Source organism: Xenopus tropicalis, chromosome 3, assembly GCF_000004195.4.
Source record: "Xenopus tropicalis strain Nigerian chromosome 3, UCB_Xtro_10.0, whole genome shotgun sequence".
NCBI lineage: Eukaryota > Metazoa > Chordata > Amphibia > Anura > Pipidae > Xenopus > Xenopus tropicalis.
In genome coordinates this window covers 79556831-79579369 of record NC_030679.2, presented here as the reverse complement: position 1 = coordinate 79579369, position 22539 = coordinate 79556831, and the positions used below count along the sequence as shown (strand labels likewise).

Below are 22539 nucleotides of genomic sequence, written 5' to 3'. Positions count from 1 at the left end.
CACCATCTTTCGAGGTGCTGGTAGCACTAGGGTTCCCTTACATCAGTGATCCCCAACCAGTGGCTCGTGAGCAACATGTTGCTCCCCAAGCCCTTGGATGTTGCTCCTAGTGGCCTCAAAGCAGGTGCTTATTTTTGAATTCTTGGCTTGGAGGCAAGTTTTGGTTGCATAAAAACCCAATATAATGCCAAACAGAACTTCCTGTAGGCTGCCAGTCCACATGGGGCCTATTAAGTTGTCAATGATTGCTCTCATTGGCACCACCAGGAACCTTTTTCATGCTTGTGTTGCTCCCCAACACTTTTTCCATTTGAATGTGGCTCACGGGTAAAAAGGTTGGGGATCCCTGCCTTACATCAATAGGTGCATTGGATGTGATTTATTCAAATAGACTGGCATGACACATTGGCACTTCAAACCCAAACATGCAAGCGCAAGGAGTAGCACTAGACACAAGTACCTTTAATAATGTCACTAATTTGTGCAACAACTATGGCAAAAGTTGCACTTAATGAATCAGTCTGTGGAGGAGAGATTGATGTGGATGATGTATAATCGCAGTCTTGTCCAGAGGGCCATAATCTGATTGTTAGAACCAAGGAAATTTTATACCTTTAATTACATTACCCTGTATGCTCCTCGCTGATTTAAAGGATTAAACATACAAATATTAATAAAAATACTAAGTGCTGTGAAATGTCAGTTCTATAGATGAGGATAGAAATGTTGCTTAATGTAGTAGACTGATTATGATGATTGCTTGCTGAACATTTCTGCTATTGGTCAAAAATGATTTCGTTTTTCTCTGTAATAATAAAACAGTACCTTGTACTTGATCCCAACTGAGATATAATTAATCCTTATTGGACAAAACAATCCTATTGGGTTTATTCAATATTTAAATTATTTTTAGCAGACAAGTTATGGAGATCCAAATTACGGAAAGATCCCTTATCTGGAATACCCCGGGTCCTGAGCATTCTGGATAACAGGTCCCATACCTGTAATATAGAATATGAAATGGCAATTCCAATAAATATTTCAGAAAAGAAGATTCTTACAGGAAGCTCAAAAAATTTGAAAGAATATTTCTGGTCTTGATCATTTATAGTTATGTTTGATGTGTCTGGGTTTTTTTTTGTGAGCTACCAGTTTTGTTAAGTTATGGTGTTTTTCTTTTCTGCCTGGAGAAATTGATAAAGTAAGCAGTGTAATTATTATGGTTTACATGTATTGTAAAAAATACTTGTAAAGTAAAAAAAGTTGAAAAAAAATTGACGTTTAACATGCAAGTTGTTCCGTCTGCTATGGAGATTTTTTACTGATCTGTTGTAAATTGTGGCAGAAACAAAATAAAATTGTGTGAAATGTGTTAAAAAAAAACAACGGTTAACAGACAAAAATAGGTTCTCCAACTCTTTCTCTCTAATGTGGGCACTGAGTTATTTAATATATAAATGGAAATGACTGTCAGTAGCTTCCCATGTAAACATTAAGATATCAATATAGAATATTTAAGAACATCTTTAGTTTGAGTGCTGGGGTGGCAATGTAGTTGTTTCAAATGTATATTATATATTGTACTTAATCCCTTGATGCCACACCCAGTGAGTGTTCATTGTTAAACTCAAAATGCCCATAACTTTCTATTTACTGGGAAGACACAGACATTCATGTACAGTGTCGGACTGGCCCACCAGGATACCAGGAAAACTCCCGGTGGGCCCAGGTGTAAGTGGGCTCTCCTGTTCCTAACCATTTGGCCTTCATGGCCATTCCCTATTTCTGAATGGGAACAAAGAGGGGAAATAGATGGAAAAATAGATGCTAGCATGTAAATAAAAGAGACTGGGAGAATAAAGAGTTTGGGTGGGGAAAGGAGGAAAAAATAGTTGGGCCCCTGGGGTCCCAGTCCGACACTGTTCATGTAACAGACGAATGATGGTGATTGATGACAATTGAAATAGGTACCACTTGGTACCACTGGGTGAAATAAGCCAAAACAGTGTGCAATTCTTACTGTATATCATTCCCTGTAATCTGTAACTCTATACAGTAAGCACATTACTAAAACACATCAATAAATATTTTTCAGATCTATATATAAACTTGCTATTATTGCACAATCACTGTGTGTACCTTTATGAGAGTCGTAAAAACTCTAGTTGATGCTGTTAGTAACTAGTTACTTGTAGATGGATACCTAATTTATGGACCTCAAATCAATATAGCAATTTGCCCTTTTTAAATTGCTGTAATGAGTTTTTTTTTACTTTACAGGCTGTGGTAAAACTTCTCTTTTCCTATCAAATCCACTAGCTTTAAATAGAAGCTGAGAAGCAGCATACAATTATAGGCTTGAACATATGTCCACAAACTATTTTACAGGGTACTAATTTAAAATCTTAACAAGCTTTCTGTACAAGAAAATGCAGAAGATGGAATAGTTTTGCTCTCGCAAAGCACATTTGCATTTTTTGTAACTTTAATTTAACTGGAACCCATGGTACATGCGTGTTCAGAACCAACAAATCAATATCCAACAGAGCAGACAGATGGGAAGGGGAAGCATCAGTGGCAGGTTCATTGCTTTTTAATTTGCAGTTGAGTCAAGGGAATATATAACTTGCATCACATCAGAGTACATTTCTTCTCCGTACTGGAATCTAGCTAGGACCAATTTATTATTCCAATTTAATATGTTCCGTTTGTTTGTGTTGCAGTTTAACAACAATGCGCATGATGTCAGCTGCTTTAACCACCTTGTCCAAGCAAATGTCCGAAATAAAAAAAAGCTAAAAGAGGCAGTTAATAACATCACAGCCAAGGGGACAACAGACTATAAAACTGGCTTCAAATTTGCATTTGACCAGTTACTCAATGTAAGTATTTTATATTGTTAAGCCTTGCTCACTGGATTTAGTTTTCTGCAGGCAACATTATATGTTTGTTATGTGTCAATTTTCATTGAGTAGGGCCAGTCACTATGGGTGCAACACTTTGTGGGGAACTTATTCTGATTGACAATCTTGACAACTTAGGGGAACACGGCTAATGTGACCCTTAATATAAATCCAGCTCTTGGATCAAAGCAGATCAAATATAAGCATCAGTGCCTCTCTAATTATAGCAATGCCCCTAAACTCTAGTCCCAGCTGCTCAGTCTATACTACTACTGCTCAGAATATTCCTTGTCCTCAGCCTCTTACAGTCTTGCAAGACTCCCTTTCTTAGCATACGTTTAAAAAATCACTGCCTAAATTATTTCAACTGTGACTATTTTCTGACCAGTATTGAAATTGTTCATGTTTTTCTTATAAGCATGGTCAGATTGTGGTAATTGCTAATTAAAGTGGCCATACACAGACAGATTTAAGCTGCTGATTTGAGTCCTTTAGACTGATCCTGCAGCTTATCTGCCTGTGTATGGGGACCACCAACATGCCTCTCCAATTGATATCTGGATAAAGATCGGCCAGCTGTCAATCAGCACGTTCCACTTTTCTGTCAGATCAGGGACCACATTAGCTCGTTGATGAGGTCCGATGGCTCCTATGCCCATTGTTGTAATTAGATCATTTGGCATGATATCGACCACACTATAACCTTAAAACAAAAGAATTCTGGGTAATGAATATACATGTAAAATTTATACTTCATGTACAGGACCACTTATCCAACATTTTTTATTCGGAAAGCTCCAAATTATGGGGAGACAATCTCCCATACAGCCCATTTTAATAAAATAATTCCCATTTTTAATGATGGGCGAAATGTTTCGCCAGGCATGGATTCGCGGCGAATTTCCGTGTTTTGCCATTGGCAGATTGTTTCGCGAAACGGATGAAAAAATTTGCAGCACGTCCAAAAAAATCTGGAAATCCCATTATCCAGAAAGACCTGAGTTATGGGAAGACCATCTCTCATAGAGTCCATTTTAAGCAAATAACTCACATTTTAAATGATTTCTTTTTTCACTTTAATAATAAAACAATATCTTGAACTTGATTCTAACTAAGATATAATTTTTCCCTACTGGAGGCAAAATTACCCTACTTCGTTTAATTAATTTTAAAATTATTTTTTAGTATATCTAAGGTGTGGAGATCCAAAATATGGAAAGATCCTTTATCTGGAAAGCCCAGGTCTCAAGCATTATGGATAATAGGTCCCATAACTGTACTAATAAAACAGCATCTTATACTTGATTCCAGATAATATGCACAAATCCATATTGGTGCCAAAACAATCCTATTGGGTTTATTTAATGTTTACATGAACAAAGTATGGTGATCCAAATTACAGAAATACCCATTATCCAGAAAATCCCAGGTCATAAGCATTCTGCATGATAGATTCCATACCTGTAAGTCTGAGCTAATCTGAAACCCTTACTTGAAGAAGAAGTTATGTATACTAAATATATATTTACATTTATGTGTGTGTGTGTGTGTGTGTGTGTGTGTGTATATATATTCCATGTGTAAGAATAAGCATGTTTTCTTTCAATCAGAAATTATTTGTTTAAACTAGACATTTATGTTAGTCATGAATATGATACAATTAAAAAACATTAAGAGGTACAATTACATGTTTTGTCTCAGAAATAAAGGTCTGGAGAGTTATCTGCTCAAGAGAATTTTTAGGAAATCAGCCCAGTATGACTAAATAATTGATAATTAAACTTCCTATATGTTGTTCCAAGACAGCTGCATTGTAAAAATAAATATTAAATTTCGTTAAACAATAAAACAGGCATATGGATGTAGAGTGTAACTGATATTCTTAAATTGAATGTAATATACTGTATGTATCTTTGGAGAAGATCTGATAATATTTTCAATAATGTGACAAACATCAGAATGTAAATTCATATAAGTTCTGTGCCTCTAATGCTATTCAGCTTTTGTTAAAAAAAAAAAATCTGTCTTCAGATTAACCTGTAAAAAATGCTACAATGACAAATATAAGGATAATGTTACTTAAAACTGGTTTCCCTAGGCAGCAAATAAATTTACAAATGATGTACAGTTGGGTTTGTGCTATAAATGAAACAGATGTGTAGTGCTTCCTTTTCTCTCCAGTTTATAAGAAATGTTTGTATGTGGAAGACTGAATATAGAAATATAGAAACCTTACATCAGTAACATAACAAATCTGGTAAGTCTGGAGGCAATTTTTAATATTTCTCTCCAGTACCTGAGAAAATTGTTCAATCAACCAGAAAACCTAGTTCTACGTTACTGAATATGGTGCCTATACTTAATCCTACGTGTGTATATTAGTAACAATGAATGCAGAGAAACACATAGAATTCTAATGTTTTACTCTAATGGTGTATCATTCTAAAAGAGTCTTCTTTTTCCCATGTTACATTAAGTGATCATGCCAGCTAGCTAGGATGTAATTTAGAGTCTGTGTTTAGGGAGCAATAAACCTAATAGAATCATGACCTGAGTGAAACAAAAAGAAAAAACAAGGAGATTTGTGCTCTACTTGTCAAAACTGATTTAGAAAACTGGGAAGACAATGGATAGAGAAGAAGAGAAAAAGGAAGAGGTTGATGTGTGAAGTGAAAAAATGAAGGTGTAGGGAGATAAAAAGAGAATCATATGGATCTGGAGAGAAAAGGGAGTGCAGAAACCATAATGTGCAAATAGAGAATAGAAAAAGGAAGTGAGAATATGAAGGTGAATTAGAAATAGAGAAAGTGGAATGTTGTAGACAGTAAAAATAATGGTAAAGTAGAATGAGAAAATCGAGAGCTCAGGTAAGAGTTACAGATGAGGGGTCCTCAGTTGTTCTCACCATTTAAAACAATCTAAGAAGTGTCACCCGGATATAACCAAAAATATAAAGAACTAAAAGAGTTTAGAAATGGTTGTAATGGGATTCTGAGCTTGATTTGTATCACTATTCTTATTTTAATTGCTGACTTTCTTTTCTAGTCCCCTCCTATTGATCTTCAGTTCTGATTTCTAAATTGCTGCCCAGTTGCTAGATAGTGGTTGAAATTTCAAGTGTTGAGAGGGTTGAGGAACAAAAATGTTGATATTTTATTAACCACAAAAAATAAAAAATAAATGACCAATTGTGAGTTGTCTTGGAATATTGCTTAATTGTAAAGTAATCTACCCCTTTAACTGCCATACCATGGTTTTAAGGCATCAATAAAAGCAGGTTTAACATTGATCATAGCTTCACTTTAAAAAGAAAAATAAGTCAATCACAAGGACCATTTAATCGGTTTTATTTTTTTTAGATATAGTATCAATGACAATTTCTTTTTAATGGATTAAATGGCCATTTCGGCAATTTATTTTTAACCTGAGAATTTATTTGACAGGTCTACTTTTACATCTTCTGGCCTTGATCTGCTAATTTTGTTGTGATTTGTTATATACATTACTTCATTATAGTATTGGTTTAAAAGACAAAACATTTATCAAATTGTCCCTGCTCACAAGATGTGTTAAGACCAATGAAACCTTTTTTAAACCTTTTAATTGCTGTTTACATTTTTGATTTAATTTTTTTTGTTTTTTTAGCACAATGTATCACGTGCGAACTGTAATAAGATAATCATGCTGTTCACTGATGGAGGGGAGGATAAGGCAAAAGAAACATTTGAAGCCTACAATAAGGATAAAACTGTAAGTCTTCTTTGGTTTTGAAAAAAACATGTACGTGTACAAGAATATTTATATTCTAAAACATGGCCTATGGGAGAATGCAATAAAAGTTGTAAATAGAAAAAAAAAAACTTGCCAAATTAACAACAAATGTTGGAGTGTGATACAAATCAACACTGAAAACAGTATGCAAAGTGCAAACAGTTTTTACCATTGTGTGAACAATGTTTTCTTTGAAGATACTGAATATATGTTCTCTATCGCCCATATGTAATAAAAGGTACATATTTCACCCAGGTGCATTAACCCATAGTAACCAACAAAATATTTATCTATAAACAGATGACAATGAAATGCTACATGCTGGTTTCTTGCTATAGGTGATAAGAACTGTAGCAAATGTTGCACCTTATATTGCATAACCCCTTATAAGCATTAATCAACTGATGGCTGCACATTTTATGTTTGTACAAATAATCCATTACAAAGAGCTGATTGTGCTAATTATAAATATGTGTACATATATTATTTTACCTTTGATCAATGCTACATTTATGTTAAAATCTAATTGATTGGTTGCCCTGGGCAACATCACCTGTAATGTTTAATTTCATTTTATACACAGCATGATAAATATACCCCTTAGTGTAATCTTTTACAAATTCAGTAAACCTAAAAAATGTATTTAAAGGTGAAATAAATATATCTCTAGTGGGGTGACACGTTCGGCACCCTCAATGATTATAATCACTTACCTAATACCGCAGGTGAGTTTTCCTGTTAGTAGAAAACTGCACCAAACCAGGATATTTTTGAGCCAGCACCACAGAGATGATTGTCTTCTGACTGTTAGAGTTGGGATTTTCATTCTACAGCACATGAGCACCCGACACAAAGTAGGTAATCACTCAGAAGTACCCCATGGGCTGGTGGAGTTTTCAACAAGAGCACCAGCCCCCCGGTGCCCTTTGCCTCTACTTCAAAATAACACTTATTTTCACACCAGAATTTTATACTTGATTACATGTAAAGTATTAAAAAAATGTTGCTCATCGCTACTTATAGCACTCTTATATAAACATTTATAAAAATATGTCTTAGACAATTATTAAGTGGTACAGATATAGGACCCATTATCCAGAATACTCGGGACCAAGACTATTCATCTCCTTACCTTAAGTCTACTAAAAAATCAATAAATCATTAATTAAACTCAATAGGATGGTTTTGCATCCAAAAAGGATTAATTATATCTTAGTTAGGATCAATTACAAGGTACTGTTTTATTACTACAGAGAAAAAGCAAATCAGTTTTAAAATTCTGAACCATTTGATTAAAATGGAGTCTATGGGAGATGGGCTTTCCGTAATTCGGAGCTTTCTGGATAACAGTTTTCCAGATAACAGATCCCATACCTGTACCTAAGAATGGTAACATTATATTATGAGACCTGGGTTTTCCAGAAACTTAGGGGCAGATTTACTAATCCACGAATACGAATCACAAATGGGAGAAATTCGGATTGGAAACGAAAAATTTCTGAAGATTGCAAATATCCCGAAAATGCTTACGAAAAAATCGTATTACTCACGATAATATCGTATTGGCGATCCGAATGTCACAAAATTTTCGTACTGACCATTGTAAACAGCGGCAGAGCCTTTCCGAATTTTTTTGCGCGGCCGCGAAAAAATCGGAAAGAATACACTCAGAGCGTTCTAGTCTTAGTGAATCTCCCCCTTAAGGTGGCCATACACGAGCAGATCCGCTCGCTTGGCGATGTCGCCAAGCGAGCGGATCTTCCCCCTATATCCCCACCTACGGGTGGGCGATATCGGGGACCATTTAGGTAAAAAAAAATAATAATCCGATCGTTTGGCCCTGGGGCCAGACGATCGGATTATGTGGGCGGCAATGGGGCAGTCGGATCGGGGACCGCATCAACGAGCCGATGCGGTCCCCGATCCGACCAGATTTTCTAAATTTCAGGCCAGATATCGGTCGGCCAGGCCGCTCTGCTCTCCCCATACACGGGCCGATTAGCTGCCGAATCGGTCCAAGGGACCGATATCGGTAGCTATAGTCGGCCCGTGTATGGCCACCTTTAGAGTACCATGTCAAGCTGCAGATTTTTTTCTGACAAAAACTTTTTTTTAATTCTAACTAACTGAACATGAAATACAAGGTACTGCCACATTTTACTGAAATGATACATTCGGACACACTGATAACTCAAACACACCAGAAATAAAATCAATTAAAAAAAATTTGATACATTTTTTTCAAATCCTTATGACAAATTGTACTTGACAGGCAGTCATATCCCTTCGTACAGCAAATGTTGTTATTAAATTGTGTATAGCTGAGCCAGAGATTAGGCAAACTAAACATTTTACAAACTTAAGTGCAAAACCAAAAATATGAAGCTGAACATTATTTTGGCAGCATTTTTCAAAATGTTCAGCAAACTGTATCTTAAAAGAATGCTTGTATTCGCATGGTCTCATATGCAAACGGACATATGAGACCATGCGAATACAAGCATTCTTTTTTTTACCTGGGCGATTATGGTAAAGGGGAACACAGAAACAAAATGGAAGCAAAGAGCACAGTTTACACTGAAGAATGTGTAGTTATCTATGAATATATAGAAGTTGGCTTTTTGAGGTGAAGGGAGGCTAAGCCACTTTAAATCTCCACAATTCTCTACTTATAAGTACTGGAAGGCTTACTCTATATGCTCTGCTAACATTTTACTTATAGAAGTAGTTAATATCTCCATTTAGGACCATTCCAGACTAATGTGTTACATCAGGCACAAGAAGGTTTATGATATATCACTTAACCTAGTTATAGAAAACTAAAGCAAATGGCTGTTCTAAAAAACCTGAACTTATTCATTCCCGCTGTGTGATTGAGTATGGAAACCGTAAGGACTGTTCAGCCATATGCTCCTGGAATGTGCCAGAATTACTAAATTAATTGCTAATCTTTTTTTTGAAACTGACAAAAGTTTCAAATCCAGATGTCTGGAGGTAATGAAACCAGCATTCAGTAGTTTGATTAATTTAATGATCTGCACAGCTTAAAATGTACTTCTAAAATGCATGGTTATTTTAATTTGTGAATGCCTGGACACCCAGTGTTAATGTTACCAGAGCAGGAAACCTTTAAGGCATTTTTGCTTCCCCCCAAGTGCAGCTTTATGTAAAGTTCTCACCTTTCCTCATGAAAGCTTCCCTGAGTGTTGGGAGGAATCAAGGGTGGACCCACACTCCTTAATTATCCTAATTATAAGGATGATTATACATTGTTTGTCCCACAAGAAAGGAAATTAAAAAAAAAGAGAGACTGGTTCAGAAAAAGTTTACTGCCAATAGTGAGAAAATGCCTTGAATGATCAAATGCAATATAAAAAAGATCTATGCAAAATGCCGGAGGCATATCTCTTCTTTGTGCATTCAAAATCAACAGTAAAGGAAATAAGTAAGGGACTGCCATACTCAGTGACAATGAGATGATGACAAAAGTTTCTATAAATATCAATGTTATTATTCATACCTAATAATCCCAGGTAAATAAATGTAAAAATAATTTTTCATAATTAATTATCAATGGACTTTTTACATAAATCCATCCCTGTACAGAAGAAATTATAGATGTTGGGTTATTAGGAAGAAAATATTTTCTCCAATTTGTATTTTCGTAAATTGATACCAGAAAACAGTGCCTGTTCTGTTTTGCGAAATTCATGTTTATTTTTGTTTCACAAGCAGGTTTTCGCTAAAAATAAAAAGCACCCTCGTGAATATTATACCTCTAAATGCAATATGTTAGTGAATAACATCTACACACAGTGGCACTTATTACTATCGATACAGGTATTGCTACTCATGTGCCACACCTGACTAGTTCTGAAAGAAGTGTCCAGAGCATCTTTGTATTTTAATTCACCAATGGCCTGAGTTTACCACCTGCTTCTCACAATTTGTTTTAATTGTGCAATTTGTACCTGCATTTTTATGTATGTTTCTAAAATGTCCATGCATTTCACTGGTGCACATTTCACCTCAAAGTGTAAGGTGCAATTTATTAGTGAATAAAGTCTGTATTTGCTACACATTTCAACCACTCCAATGATTCGTCGCATACAAAAGCACTCTATTTGTCAACTATTTTTCTTCTTCTGCTTGTTAAAGAGGAGGGGACAATTATAAAAGTTTAGAAAGATTTACTAAGTGTTAATGATCCTTCCTGCTTGTGGCATTTTTGACCCATCTGGACTTAACCATTTGTTTCCCATGGTAGAACGATTTATTTTCAGAGCAGAAAATAATTGTCCGAATCCTTTTACACTGCATGCTATTTTCATCAGAGAGGTAACAGTGCTGAGAGCAGGTGCTGTGCAGCATTGAGCTTTATCACCCCATGGATCAGAATAGTGTTTGGTTGAGCAAAGCAGTCAGGAACACTTTGATGAATGTGGAAAACAGCAAACTGCTGGGAATCCTTAAAGATTGCCCAGTTTAATAATTGCTTTTTTACCTTTAATTTCCAACTGTGTCTACAGTATCTTAATTCTATTTACAATCATATTTTCTGCTTCTGTTGATAACTACTTTCAACTATGGTCATTAACTACTTTATATGCATTTTAGATAAATATCACTTTATATCTGAATCTTATTCTTGAATTATGCTGTTACAGTATTGGCAATAACAAATTTTCGCTTGTATTAATATAAGTGAACTCTGCAATGAATGAATATTGTGTTTATAATCTTGTCTAAAGGACCGATATAGTGGTTGTAGCTTAGTGCATTGTATGATGCCATGCGGATGTAGCCAACTGAGCAGGCTTGAAATAGTACATTAAATAGCAAGGGCAACACTAGACATCCTCTGATAACATATGTAAAGAGAGATTAGAATTCTATGCCAGCACGTGTATTTACTGATGTTAAGTGTTATTCTGGAAAATGTTAGGGTTTGATGGCACTTAGTTTTTTGTTGATTTTTTTTTATGCCAGGCATATAAAAATGAAATAATTTAAACATTGAAAAAAAGTCTAAAGTGGCTAAATGACCACGTTTTTGCCAACATTACTTCCTTGCACAGAAAGAAAAAAATTCTGTTGTCTTTCCATTTTACTGAGCTTTTTTTTTGCCAAGGATAGCTTATGTTAAATGCCACAAGGTGGCAGTGAGACACAAAATTAAATAGTGTACTCTTCAAAAGTACTATTTAAAAGCATTTCAGTTTTGTAAAAGTAAATTTTTAAATCTAATACATTAGACAATTTCTTTTTTATTAAAAGAAAAACACATACATTTCAACATAAATATGCATAACCATAATACTCCTTATGTTTCTGGTGCATTGCAAATGCATAGTAAGTTGAGCAATGTTTTTTGTTAGAATATGGAGACCTTAACATTAATCAAATTTCCTAAAATTTCCCTAAAATTTTTAGTAGTTATGTAGGTGGTGGCATCAACCACTGCTTTCAAACAGAAAGATCCAGTCCTTGAGGAAATTATATATTTGTCATAAGACACTGCAGAATGTGATGTTAAAGGGCATTACATTTTCACTCTGAACCAGTTTAACTGATCATGAGAAATATGAGATCAGATTATGATGTTTGCAGTTTAAAATGGACTAGGGATGTAGCGAACATCACCAAAAATGTTCGGCAACCCGTTCGCGGACTTTCGGCAAAACTCGCGAATATTTGCGAACTTTGCGAACCCCATAGACTTCAATGGGAAGGCGAACTTTAAAACCTAGAAAAGCCATTTCTGGCCAGAAAACTGATTTTAAAGTTGTTTAAAGGGTGCCACAACCTGGACAGTGGCATGCAGGAGGGGGATCAAGGGCAAAAATTTATCTGAAAAATACTTTGTAAAAAAAACGCCAAAAAAACGCCAAAAAAACCCCGCAAGCTATTCCTATGTATACGCAAAGGCGAAAAACCGAAGCGAAAAAACCGAGGCAAAAAAACGCGGCGAACCCAAAATGGCGAACATCGACAAAAGTTCGGCGAACAGTTCGCTACATCTCTACCTGTGACTTCAATCAATTTTTATTACGTTCATTTTAGAGAAAGGATCCATTGAAAGTGAAAAAATTAAAGGCAGGAATATAAAGACCAATGGCAGCATTGCTTTCTAGCAAATCAGTTAAATATGTTCTTCATATTTATCTTCCTCCTCTTCTATAATACTACATTTTTGTTCACAATATGAAGTAGCCACAGATTATTCAGTGAAGTATTGCCTTACCTTTTCCCCAATGTATTTTTGTTGCCTTCTCTATTTCATTGTTTTAGTCCACTGAGAAAAAAAAAATCATGACAAATTCTCCTAACCTTCTTTCATTATAATATATTCTTTTAAGATAAATTATACATTTGAGATTGAACTGAATCTTACCCAACATTAAATTACTTGTGTTTTGTAAAACTATCTGTCACATTAATCAGTATTAGCAAAATGAAAAGATATGAAAAGCAACCAGATGCAGAAGAGTCCTTCTAAGTCCAAATCTATTAAACTGAGCTTTCAAACACCTGCTGGTGCAAAGTTTTAAAAAGACAGGAAATTATACAGGAAAATATCATGCAGGCAAGCGGATATACAGCAGTTGGACTATCCATCACGCACAAACTTTAGAAAGTCTCTTGAGGGAGAACAGTAAAATTTACTTCTGTATAGGTAACAGAGCTTGTGTTTCCTTATGGTTATTTAGAATAAGGGTCATCGCTCTGGGGATCCAACTATTGCATGCAGTTAATAAGATAGAGAACAAATTATGTATCATAAAATATTTACTGGTTTCTAAAACACAGATTCTTATTGTAAGCTCTACAGGGCAGGGACCTCCTTCATCTTGTGTTTCTGACTCTTATTGCAACTGTACCTTGTATTTATTTGTATTTATTGTTATACTTTGTATTTATCCATTATCTTTAACCCCCTGTCTGTATTAAAGTGATACTGACACGAAAAAACAACTTTTTAAAATACTGTATGAATCTACATAAAAAGTTGCCTATAGGTTGTGTTGATCATTTTTTGCTGATAGGGCTGCTTTTGTAAGTAATTGTTGCTTGAAGTTTCTAAACCTGACTGTTTTGCCAGCCTGACTGTCCCTTCTCAGCCTGTCAGTTATAGCTTCTAATGCTAACGGCCCCCTGCTGGACAAATATGGCCGCCCCCTTATAGAGAAACATGTGGGATCAGATAGGGAATGTAAAAGCTTTGACAAATACTTTTATGGCAAAATTATAAATAACATGCAAAGACAATGTTATGACAGATGTAAAAAAGGTTTCATTTCTGGTGTCAGTATCTCTTTAATGAATTCTACTGTACAGCGCTGCGTACATAAGTAGCGCTTTATAAATAAAGATATACATACATACATACATGTTCATGTTATATTGACTCAGTTAGTTAGGCATATGTAAATAAGGTGCAGAAACACCATCTGAACTTTCAGAATTATAAATATAAATAGTGAAAGGAATCCATGATAGTCTATACTCGATTTGTACAAACCATTTCCCAATCTCAGTGTATGATTCCCTGAAAAGATATGGTGACATTTGGTAATAGTATGCCACAAAAAGCTATAACCTGGTACTCATCTGTGCTTGATAGTTTGCTGCAATTTTATCATGGCTGGAGCCTAGGGGATTTAATTATCTGCACTCTTGTAAAATATATCATAGCTTAACAATATTTCCTAGTAAGTTTTCAATGCTATCATCACGGGGAATGTCACTATTAGTTAAAATGTTGTGTTCCAGGCCATAACTTTTATTATTCTCAGTGACAATGATAGTTAAAGTATGTGATTACATAGCATAACATCATTTATGTCTCCCTTTTTTTAAAATATAAGTCTTAAAAGCAAAAGTTATGGAACTCATATGGGGTTTAGGGGAAAAAAAAACTTGTTAGTTTATTAGGCCTTATTATATAAGAAAAAGTTCAGCAGCTTTGTTAGGATCAAATACAAGGTACTGTTTTATTATTACAGAGAAAAAGGAAATACTTTTTCAAAATGTAAATTATTTGCTTAAAATGGTGTCTATGTGGGATGCCTTCTCATAATTTAGATCTTTCAGATCCCATAAAATAGAAACTCAACATATTCATACACATCTAACAAAAATCACTGACTTCTCTCTGTCCAACTGTAGGAACCATGTTCCCTTTAGTCTATTACAGTATCATCATCATTTATTTATATAGTACCAGCAAGTTACGCAGCGCTTTACACAAATGAAAGGGTTACGATACAAAAGGAAGATAAAACAATTGGTAATTTACAATAAGCTAATATCTGATCACTCAAAATGCATTGAATATACTTGTCTAAACAGGTTGAGTCTTTAGGAGCATTTGGAAGGAAGGGGATAGTCGGATACTGTAGCTCGAGACAGAGAGTTCCAGAGTCAAGCAGAAGCCAGAGAGAAATCTTGCAGTTGGGAAGGGGATAAGATGATGAGAGGAGAAGCAGTGTTTAGAACAGATTGCAACTGGAATAGGCAACGTGAAACACCTGCAAGGAGTAAGTTTCAGTGGTCAAGGCAGAAAACAATAAGAGACTAAATTATTGTTGTAGTTGTATCTAATCTGAGGTAAAGTCATATATAGGCAATGTTGCACAGGTGAAAGCAACATGATTTACGAGTGTTTGAATATGTGGTGTAAAATGCTGACTGAAGTCTATGATGATTCTTGGCAATGCATCTCTGTGGTTGATTGAAAGGTGATGTTATTGACTGTGAGTGAAACCTGAAGTACATGGGACAAATATGGAAAAAATATAATAAATTCTGTTTGAGAGATTAGATTCAGTGGGAGCTGTGACATCCAGGAGGAGATAGCAGAACAGCAGTATCTAACTTGAGAAAGGTCAGAAGGAATGAGGCCAGGATCGGACAGGTACGGCCCGGTTTTCAGAAGGGCTGTCCATGTCAAAATTGCCTGCCCGGTTTTCCAAATTTGGAAAACTATGCAGGATGTTCCTAGATTGATGTGGCAATTAGCCAATCACAGATTGTCACGTTACAGCCCCACCACAGGCTGCACAGAGCTCTAGAAGGATGTGTATGGAATAGTGACCTTAAGGGGCTGATTTACTAATCCACGAATCCGAATGAGAAAAATTCGGATTGGAAAAGGAACATTTTGCGACTTTTTCGTATTTTTTGCGATTTTTTCGTTGCCGTTACGACTTTCCCGTAAATTGTCGCGACTTTTTCGTAACCGGTACGACTTTTCATAGCCATAACAAATTTCGTGAATTGTCGCGACTTTTCCATTGCCATTATGCCTTTGGAGAATTGTAGCGACTTTTTCATTGCCATTATGCCTTTGGAGAATTGTCGCGACTTTTTCATTGCCATTATAACTTTCGTGAATTGTCGCGACTTTTTCATAGCCATTACAACTTTCGCGAATTATCGCAACTTTCGTATTGAGAGCTCGAAAAAGTCGCGACAATTCGCGAAAAAGTCGCAAAGTACCGATCATTACGAAAAAAACGCATTCGGACGCTTTTCGGACCTTCGTGGATTAGTAAATGTGCTCCTTAGACTTTACCTGGAAAAAATAATTGGTTAGTTTGGTGAGTTCACTTTCTGATTTTGTTGGGTGAAAGCCTGATTGCAGGGGATTGAGAATGAAGTTGTGAGTGAGATGCTGGACCAGGCAGCTGTAAATAGGCCTTTCTAACAACAGGGATGCAAATTGAATCTTTTTTGAGAATGGTAGTGATTGTTTGTATGAAGACATAAAAAGCAGCAGAAAGTGAAAGACTGAATAATTTTGCATAGCATGACAAATAAGCCCTGAGTATATCTGTCTATCTATCTCTGGTAAGGCCTCACCTTGAGTATGCAGTGCAGTTTTGGGCTCCAGTCCTTAAGAAGGATATTAATGAGCTGGAGAGAGTGCAGAGATGTGCAACTAAACTGGTAAAGAGGATGGAAGATTTAAACTATGAGGTTAGGCTGTCAAGATTGGGGTTGCTTTCTCTGGGAAAAAAAGGCACTTGCATAGGGACATGATTACTCTGTACCTGTACATTAGAGGGGATTATTGGCAGATAGGGGGTGTTCTTTTTTCCCGTAAAAACAATCAGTGCACCAGAGGCCACCCCTATAGATTTGTGGAACGGAATTTTCATTTGAAGCAGCGTAGGTGGTTTTTCACGGTGAGGGCAGTGAGGTTGGGGAATGCCCTTCCTAGTGATGTTGTAATGGCAGATTCTGTTAGTGCCTTTAAGAGGGGCCTGGATGATTTCTTAAACAAGCATAGTATCCAAGGCTATTGTGATACTACAACCTACAGTTAGTATTGATGTTGATATATATGGTTTATGCATGTGAGTGTATAGATTGGTAAGTATAGGTTTGTGTGTGCTGGGTTTACTTGGAAGGGTTGAACTTGATGGTCTGTTTTCAACCCTATGTAACTATATATGTACACACATTGGCACTATGTGTATGTATATACACTTATATAAAGTATGGAGCAGAACCTGGAACCCATTCCCTACACAAGAGAGCAGTCCAATATAATGAGAGTAGGAGTTAAAAAGGTTTTATGGTGGCTTTAAAATTTTAGAAAAAGAAATATATTAATAGTAAGAAAATTAAAAAAAAAAAGTGAATGCTGAGATAAGGTCCAGGAGGATAGTGTGGGGGATAAGCCATACCGTTTCTCTTGTTTTCAATCTTTTCCTAGAGTAGAAGATCTTATCTCACCTCTTGCCCTAGTCTGCATTTGTTTTGAATGTATGATTAATGGACTGTAATTTTCGTACATTTAATTGACATAAGTCATTACTATAATTACAATCTTAATAATTATAGTAATAAAATGAAAAAACACATTTTAAATATAAACTTTATTTGTAACATTATAAATCTGTGACTGTGAATTTCATGACACTGCTGTTTGAGGGCTTTTGCTAATCATTGTCAGCAGATATATTTTTCTCATGGCCCTGTAAGCTAAAGATTAATATTTCCTGTAATATAACATACATCCTATTTGTGCCAGAATCCAACAGCAGAAAAGAATTGTGTTCTCAGTCAAGCATGTGACTGTTTCAGAGTCCAGTAAAACAGCAGAAGTTCAGATCTGTTTTATGGTAAGCCTTTAAATATAGCTCAGCACTAAAATGAAAGATTAAAGGTAATTAATTTTTACCAAAGCTGACAGTCTTATTATTCTACACATGATTTGTCACTCAGCTGGCTTGAATTTTAATGGATTGTGACTGTTCCCTTGTAGGCTGTTCTGCACAGTATTTAATCATACATTATACAGTACATACAGATTTACATACAAGGCAACCAATAACCAATACAAGAGGTGAAGAGGTCCCTACCCAAAAGAGCTTACAATCTAAATATTTAAGTCTATTGATCACTTTATGTTGCAAAAAAAGTCCAGCATTTGGTCTTTTAAGCTAAAAGCAAACTAGAGATGAGCAAAATATTATGCCCATAGACTCCAATGGGCGCAAAAAAGTTGTGTGGTATGGAAAAAGTAGCTGTGAAAATATGCCCATTGACTTCAATGTGTTTCATGAATTTATGTTGTTTCACATTTTTTTTTTCATGAAGCAAAACAGGACTGATTTGCTCATAACTAGTACAAAGTATCTTTATGGGGCATATTTATCAAAGAGTAAAACTAACACTAGGATGAAAGTAAGTGTTCACCCTTTCATAAATACAATACAATACAATACATCCCTATTTCACCTACTCATAATGTAATGTAATCATGTAATGATTAGTCAGTTCTATTTCTAAATCTGTTAAGCTGTAAAATATTGTTTTCCATTTATGAAATATTATATATATATATATGCATCAGGAGAGAGCCGGCACTCACGTCAATCGGGTCACAATAGCCTGGGTGCAGGTCCAAGTGAAGAATTAGATACAGCAGTGAAGAGATCCGCACTCACAGGTCTTATAGAATTAATCTGGTCTTCTCAATAAACACCAGATTAATTCTATAAGACCTGTGAGTGCGGATCTCTTCACTGCTGTATATATATATATTTATATATATATGGGACCTTGATATATATTGATTATGAAAATCAACTGTACAGAATATCTGAACAACAGAACTGCCATGCATACCCAGATTTGTTTGGACAGTATGGTTGTTTTTGACCTTACTGGCAAACTAGTATACCAGATCAAGGAGCTGCTTTGATCAATTATCCTGCAATCCTATATGCCAATGCAATATGTTGATCGTACATCAGAAGGGCATGATGTTGTGTAACATGATCCTTGGTCTTTCTTTTTAAAACAATCCTAGTCAGCATGTTCAAAACTAAATTGAAATTCTCTTGGAGTAGCAGTAGTACAATATTTCATTCAGTATTTACATTTATGGGCCAAATCCTCAATCATTGCAAATGCCAGCACTTATAGGCTTCTTTATGCTCTCCACTTAGATTGTGAGTTTTTTTTGTGACAGAGACCTTCTTCTTTCTGTGCCTCTTAATAAATGGGACTAGATCTTTGAAAGTATATATAATTGTTTCATTTATGTATGTATTTAAAATGCTATTTGATCCCCCATATGTACTAATAATGTACTGGGAATATATAAATGTATACAAGCAAACAAACATAGGGAGAAAATACTGATTCCATGCAAATTGTGCCCTGTTTGATACCACTCTTATTACAAGTTAAACTGGGAACCTGTAAAGGGAAATTACATTAGGTAAATAGTACAGTATGGCTTCTAACATAGGTATTAGCAATAACAGAGACAATTTTAAAAATTATTTGTACTATGTGTAAGCATGAGTATATATGTCATAAAATGCTCAAAATAAAGAATTTGGAATATTCATAAGAATTCTTTACCAAAATGGCTTGAACAAACAATGGGTCCATACAGACTTGATTTGCTAAGCTGGTAATGATAGAACATCACTGGACTTGCCTGTCGTTAACTTCAAAAATCCAAGATTCTGGATGAATGGAGGGCCCACCAGTACAAGTAATAGATATATTAACTTAAGAAAGAGGTGCAAAAACCAAAAGTACCTCCATATAGGGCAGCTTATACATACATACATACATACATACATGTATTTTTTGTATATAATTGATTGCATCGATATATATTTTTGAAACCTGTATACTATGGGGCAGATTTTAAAGATGTGAGTTTAGAAAATAATACATTAAAACTCACCCATGTTCTATTCATTCCTTTGGGATTTTTAGAAGCATATTTATCAATGGGTGAAAGATAGAATTCACCATTTTATAAATATGCTTCTAAAAATACCATGGGAATGGAGAGAACATGGGTGAGTTTATATGTATTAAGCTCTAAACTCAAATTTTTATAAATCTGCCCCATATTTTTATAAAGGAGAATTTTTCTTTTTTGGGCAAATATCACTGTGTATGTATTTGTTTTTTGAGTGTGCAAACCTATTATTGTAATATTCCCAACTTAAATGATCACATGGGACATTCATTCAACACTGACTTACCGCTAGGCCTGAACACAACATCAGTACCCAAACTCTGTGTTATAAACTGATAGCAAATCCTGCCAATAATGTTCCAACATTTAGTGGAAAGGCTTTCCAGAAAAACAGAGGATAAAGGCTGTTTTAGTAGCAAAGACGGGAGCAACTTCATATTAAAACTGTTAGTTTTGAAATCCTATGTTGGATAGGCAGGCGTCCCCACCCTTTTGGATACTGTAGTGTATGTAGGCCTCTATGGATTAATTAAAACAACAAGCATGGAAGGTTTAAAAAATCCCAAAATGGAAATAGTTCAAAGATAAACAAGGGTTTAAAAAGTACCCTGGTACGTTTATCACTGTTTGAATTTCCTGGATTAAAACACATTCTTAACTTTTTAATACTACATGTTGGTTTTGAAAAGTAGAAGTTTGAAGTTAAATTTAAACATTTTCATTTAGGTTTCAATGCACTTAATATCCTCCATGCAATCAATTGTTTCTTTGTTATTAAATTATTTGGCATTTTTTTTCATAGGTTCGTGTTTTCACCTTTTCTGTTGGGCAACATAATTATGACAAGGGACCTATTCAGTGGATGGCTTGCCAAAATAAAGGTAACACACCACACGGACACTGGAAAAAGTTTTAAACATACAAATGATGAAGATTGCAAGGCATAGTTGTTTTAACGTTGTGATGTGGTATATAGGAATAAATATTGCATTTTTTGCAAACAAGCCAAAAGATGCATTAAAGTCATACTTTAAAGGCTAACTATATAGAAATAGTACAAAACGTAATAAATTCATCATACTAATTCCACTTATTTTTTACCTAAGTGCAAAAATACATGTATTTTTTCTCTCTGAGCTAACATTGCTAAACAGTATTTAAAAAATTCATCCAAAAAATGAAATTTTAAAAAGTTATCCTTTTTGGTTTGGCTTAGTTAGTTAAAATCTAGTTAATCCAAACCACTAATTTATAATGCAATCATTTTGCTTTCCTCTAGCAGTAAGGTCAAGGCCTGCTGGTACAAGTCTGTTTTTTCTCAGTTCTAAAAGGATTGAAAAGGGACAGCTTTCTTGGTGTGTAGAGGGGTTAGAACAGTGCAACAGACCATTATTTATGTCTATGAACTACTTTGTGCATTTAGAAGAAGACAGACTGTAGTCTTTTTGACCTTCTACTGTCTTTTCTAAAAAAATACTATTACCAGCTTGACTCCAGTGCACACTGCCCATGTATCTTACTTTAAGCTCAACAGGGTTTAGTTTATATTCTTCAGGTAAAGATAATAAAGCCTAAGACTACCAAGGTTTTACTTAAGTGCTGACCTATTCATTCCAAATGGGCGACAATAATAAATCTACAGTTTTCCTAGGATAGGATGAATGTTTTAGACACAGTTTACACATTTTCAAAAAATAGTACAAAAGTTCAGAGGTGACAAAATCTATTCATTTTTTAAATCAGTCATTGATTCTTTTAAGTCCCTTTATCTGCTTGCCTGAAAAATTCCTGCAGTTCAGGCACTCTGCTTGCCTATGCAATTTCTACTGTTCAGGCCTTTTTAAATAATTAATAACCATTTTGGTTAATCATATTAATCAAAAGCATAAAAAGAAAATCATATATTAGGACAGGTTATTTATAAATTGAATAGATTTGATTAAACTGTAAAAGGTAATCAATAATTAGCAAATGTAATGATAATCCATCCTAAAACAGAGTTCCTAGCGTTAAGGTGGCTATGCACATTCCAATAAAAGCTGCTGACAGAGTTGGCAGCTTATCGGCCAGTGCATGATACCCTCAGATGGGCCTACTGACCGGTATCTGGGCAAAAATTGTTCAGATGTCAATCGGGCAGGACAAAGATCGCATTGGCCCTATGATGAGGTCCTCAACCCAATGGCCTGCATCCCATCAATGTGATTTGATAATATGCCCTGAGGGCTCAACGATCAGATCAATCCGATATCTGTGAAGTTCCGCTCACTTCCACTAAACAAAAATATTACTTTGCTGTATTACCTATTAAGTCTAAGGGGCTGATTTACTTACCCACGAACGGGTCGAAATGAGTCCGATTGCGTTTTTTTCGTATGTTTTGCAATTTTTTCGGATTCTTTACGAATTTTTCGTTACCAATACGATTTTTGCGTAAAAACGCGAGTTTTTCGTATACATTACGAAAGTTGCGTAAAAAGTTGCGCTTTTTTCATAGCGTTAAAACTTACGTGAAAAGTTGCGCATTTTTCGTAGCGTTAAAACTTAAAAGGTGCAAAGTTTTGCGTAAGTTTTAACGCTACGAAAAATGCGCAACTTTTCGCGTAAGTTTTAACGCTATGAAAA

The 22539-nt window shown here is 35.2% G+C and overlaps 1 protein-coding gene across 1 annotated transcript in view; it reads left to right on the top strand.

Moving 5' to 3' along the window:
* Window positions 1–22539, top strand: part of cacna2d1 (calcium channel, voltage-dependent, alpha 2/delta subunit 1) — a 309871-nt gene that overhangs the window by 221657 nt on the left and 65675 nt on the right. Inside the window, 3 exon segments of the mRNA NM_001097269.1 lie at window positions 2724–2882; window positions 6549–6653; window positions 20717–20795. Coding sequence (NP_001090738.1) covers window positions 2724–2882; window positions 6549–6653; window positions 20717–20795 — 343 coding nt within the window.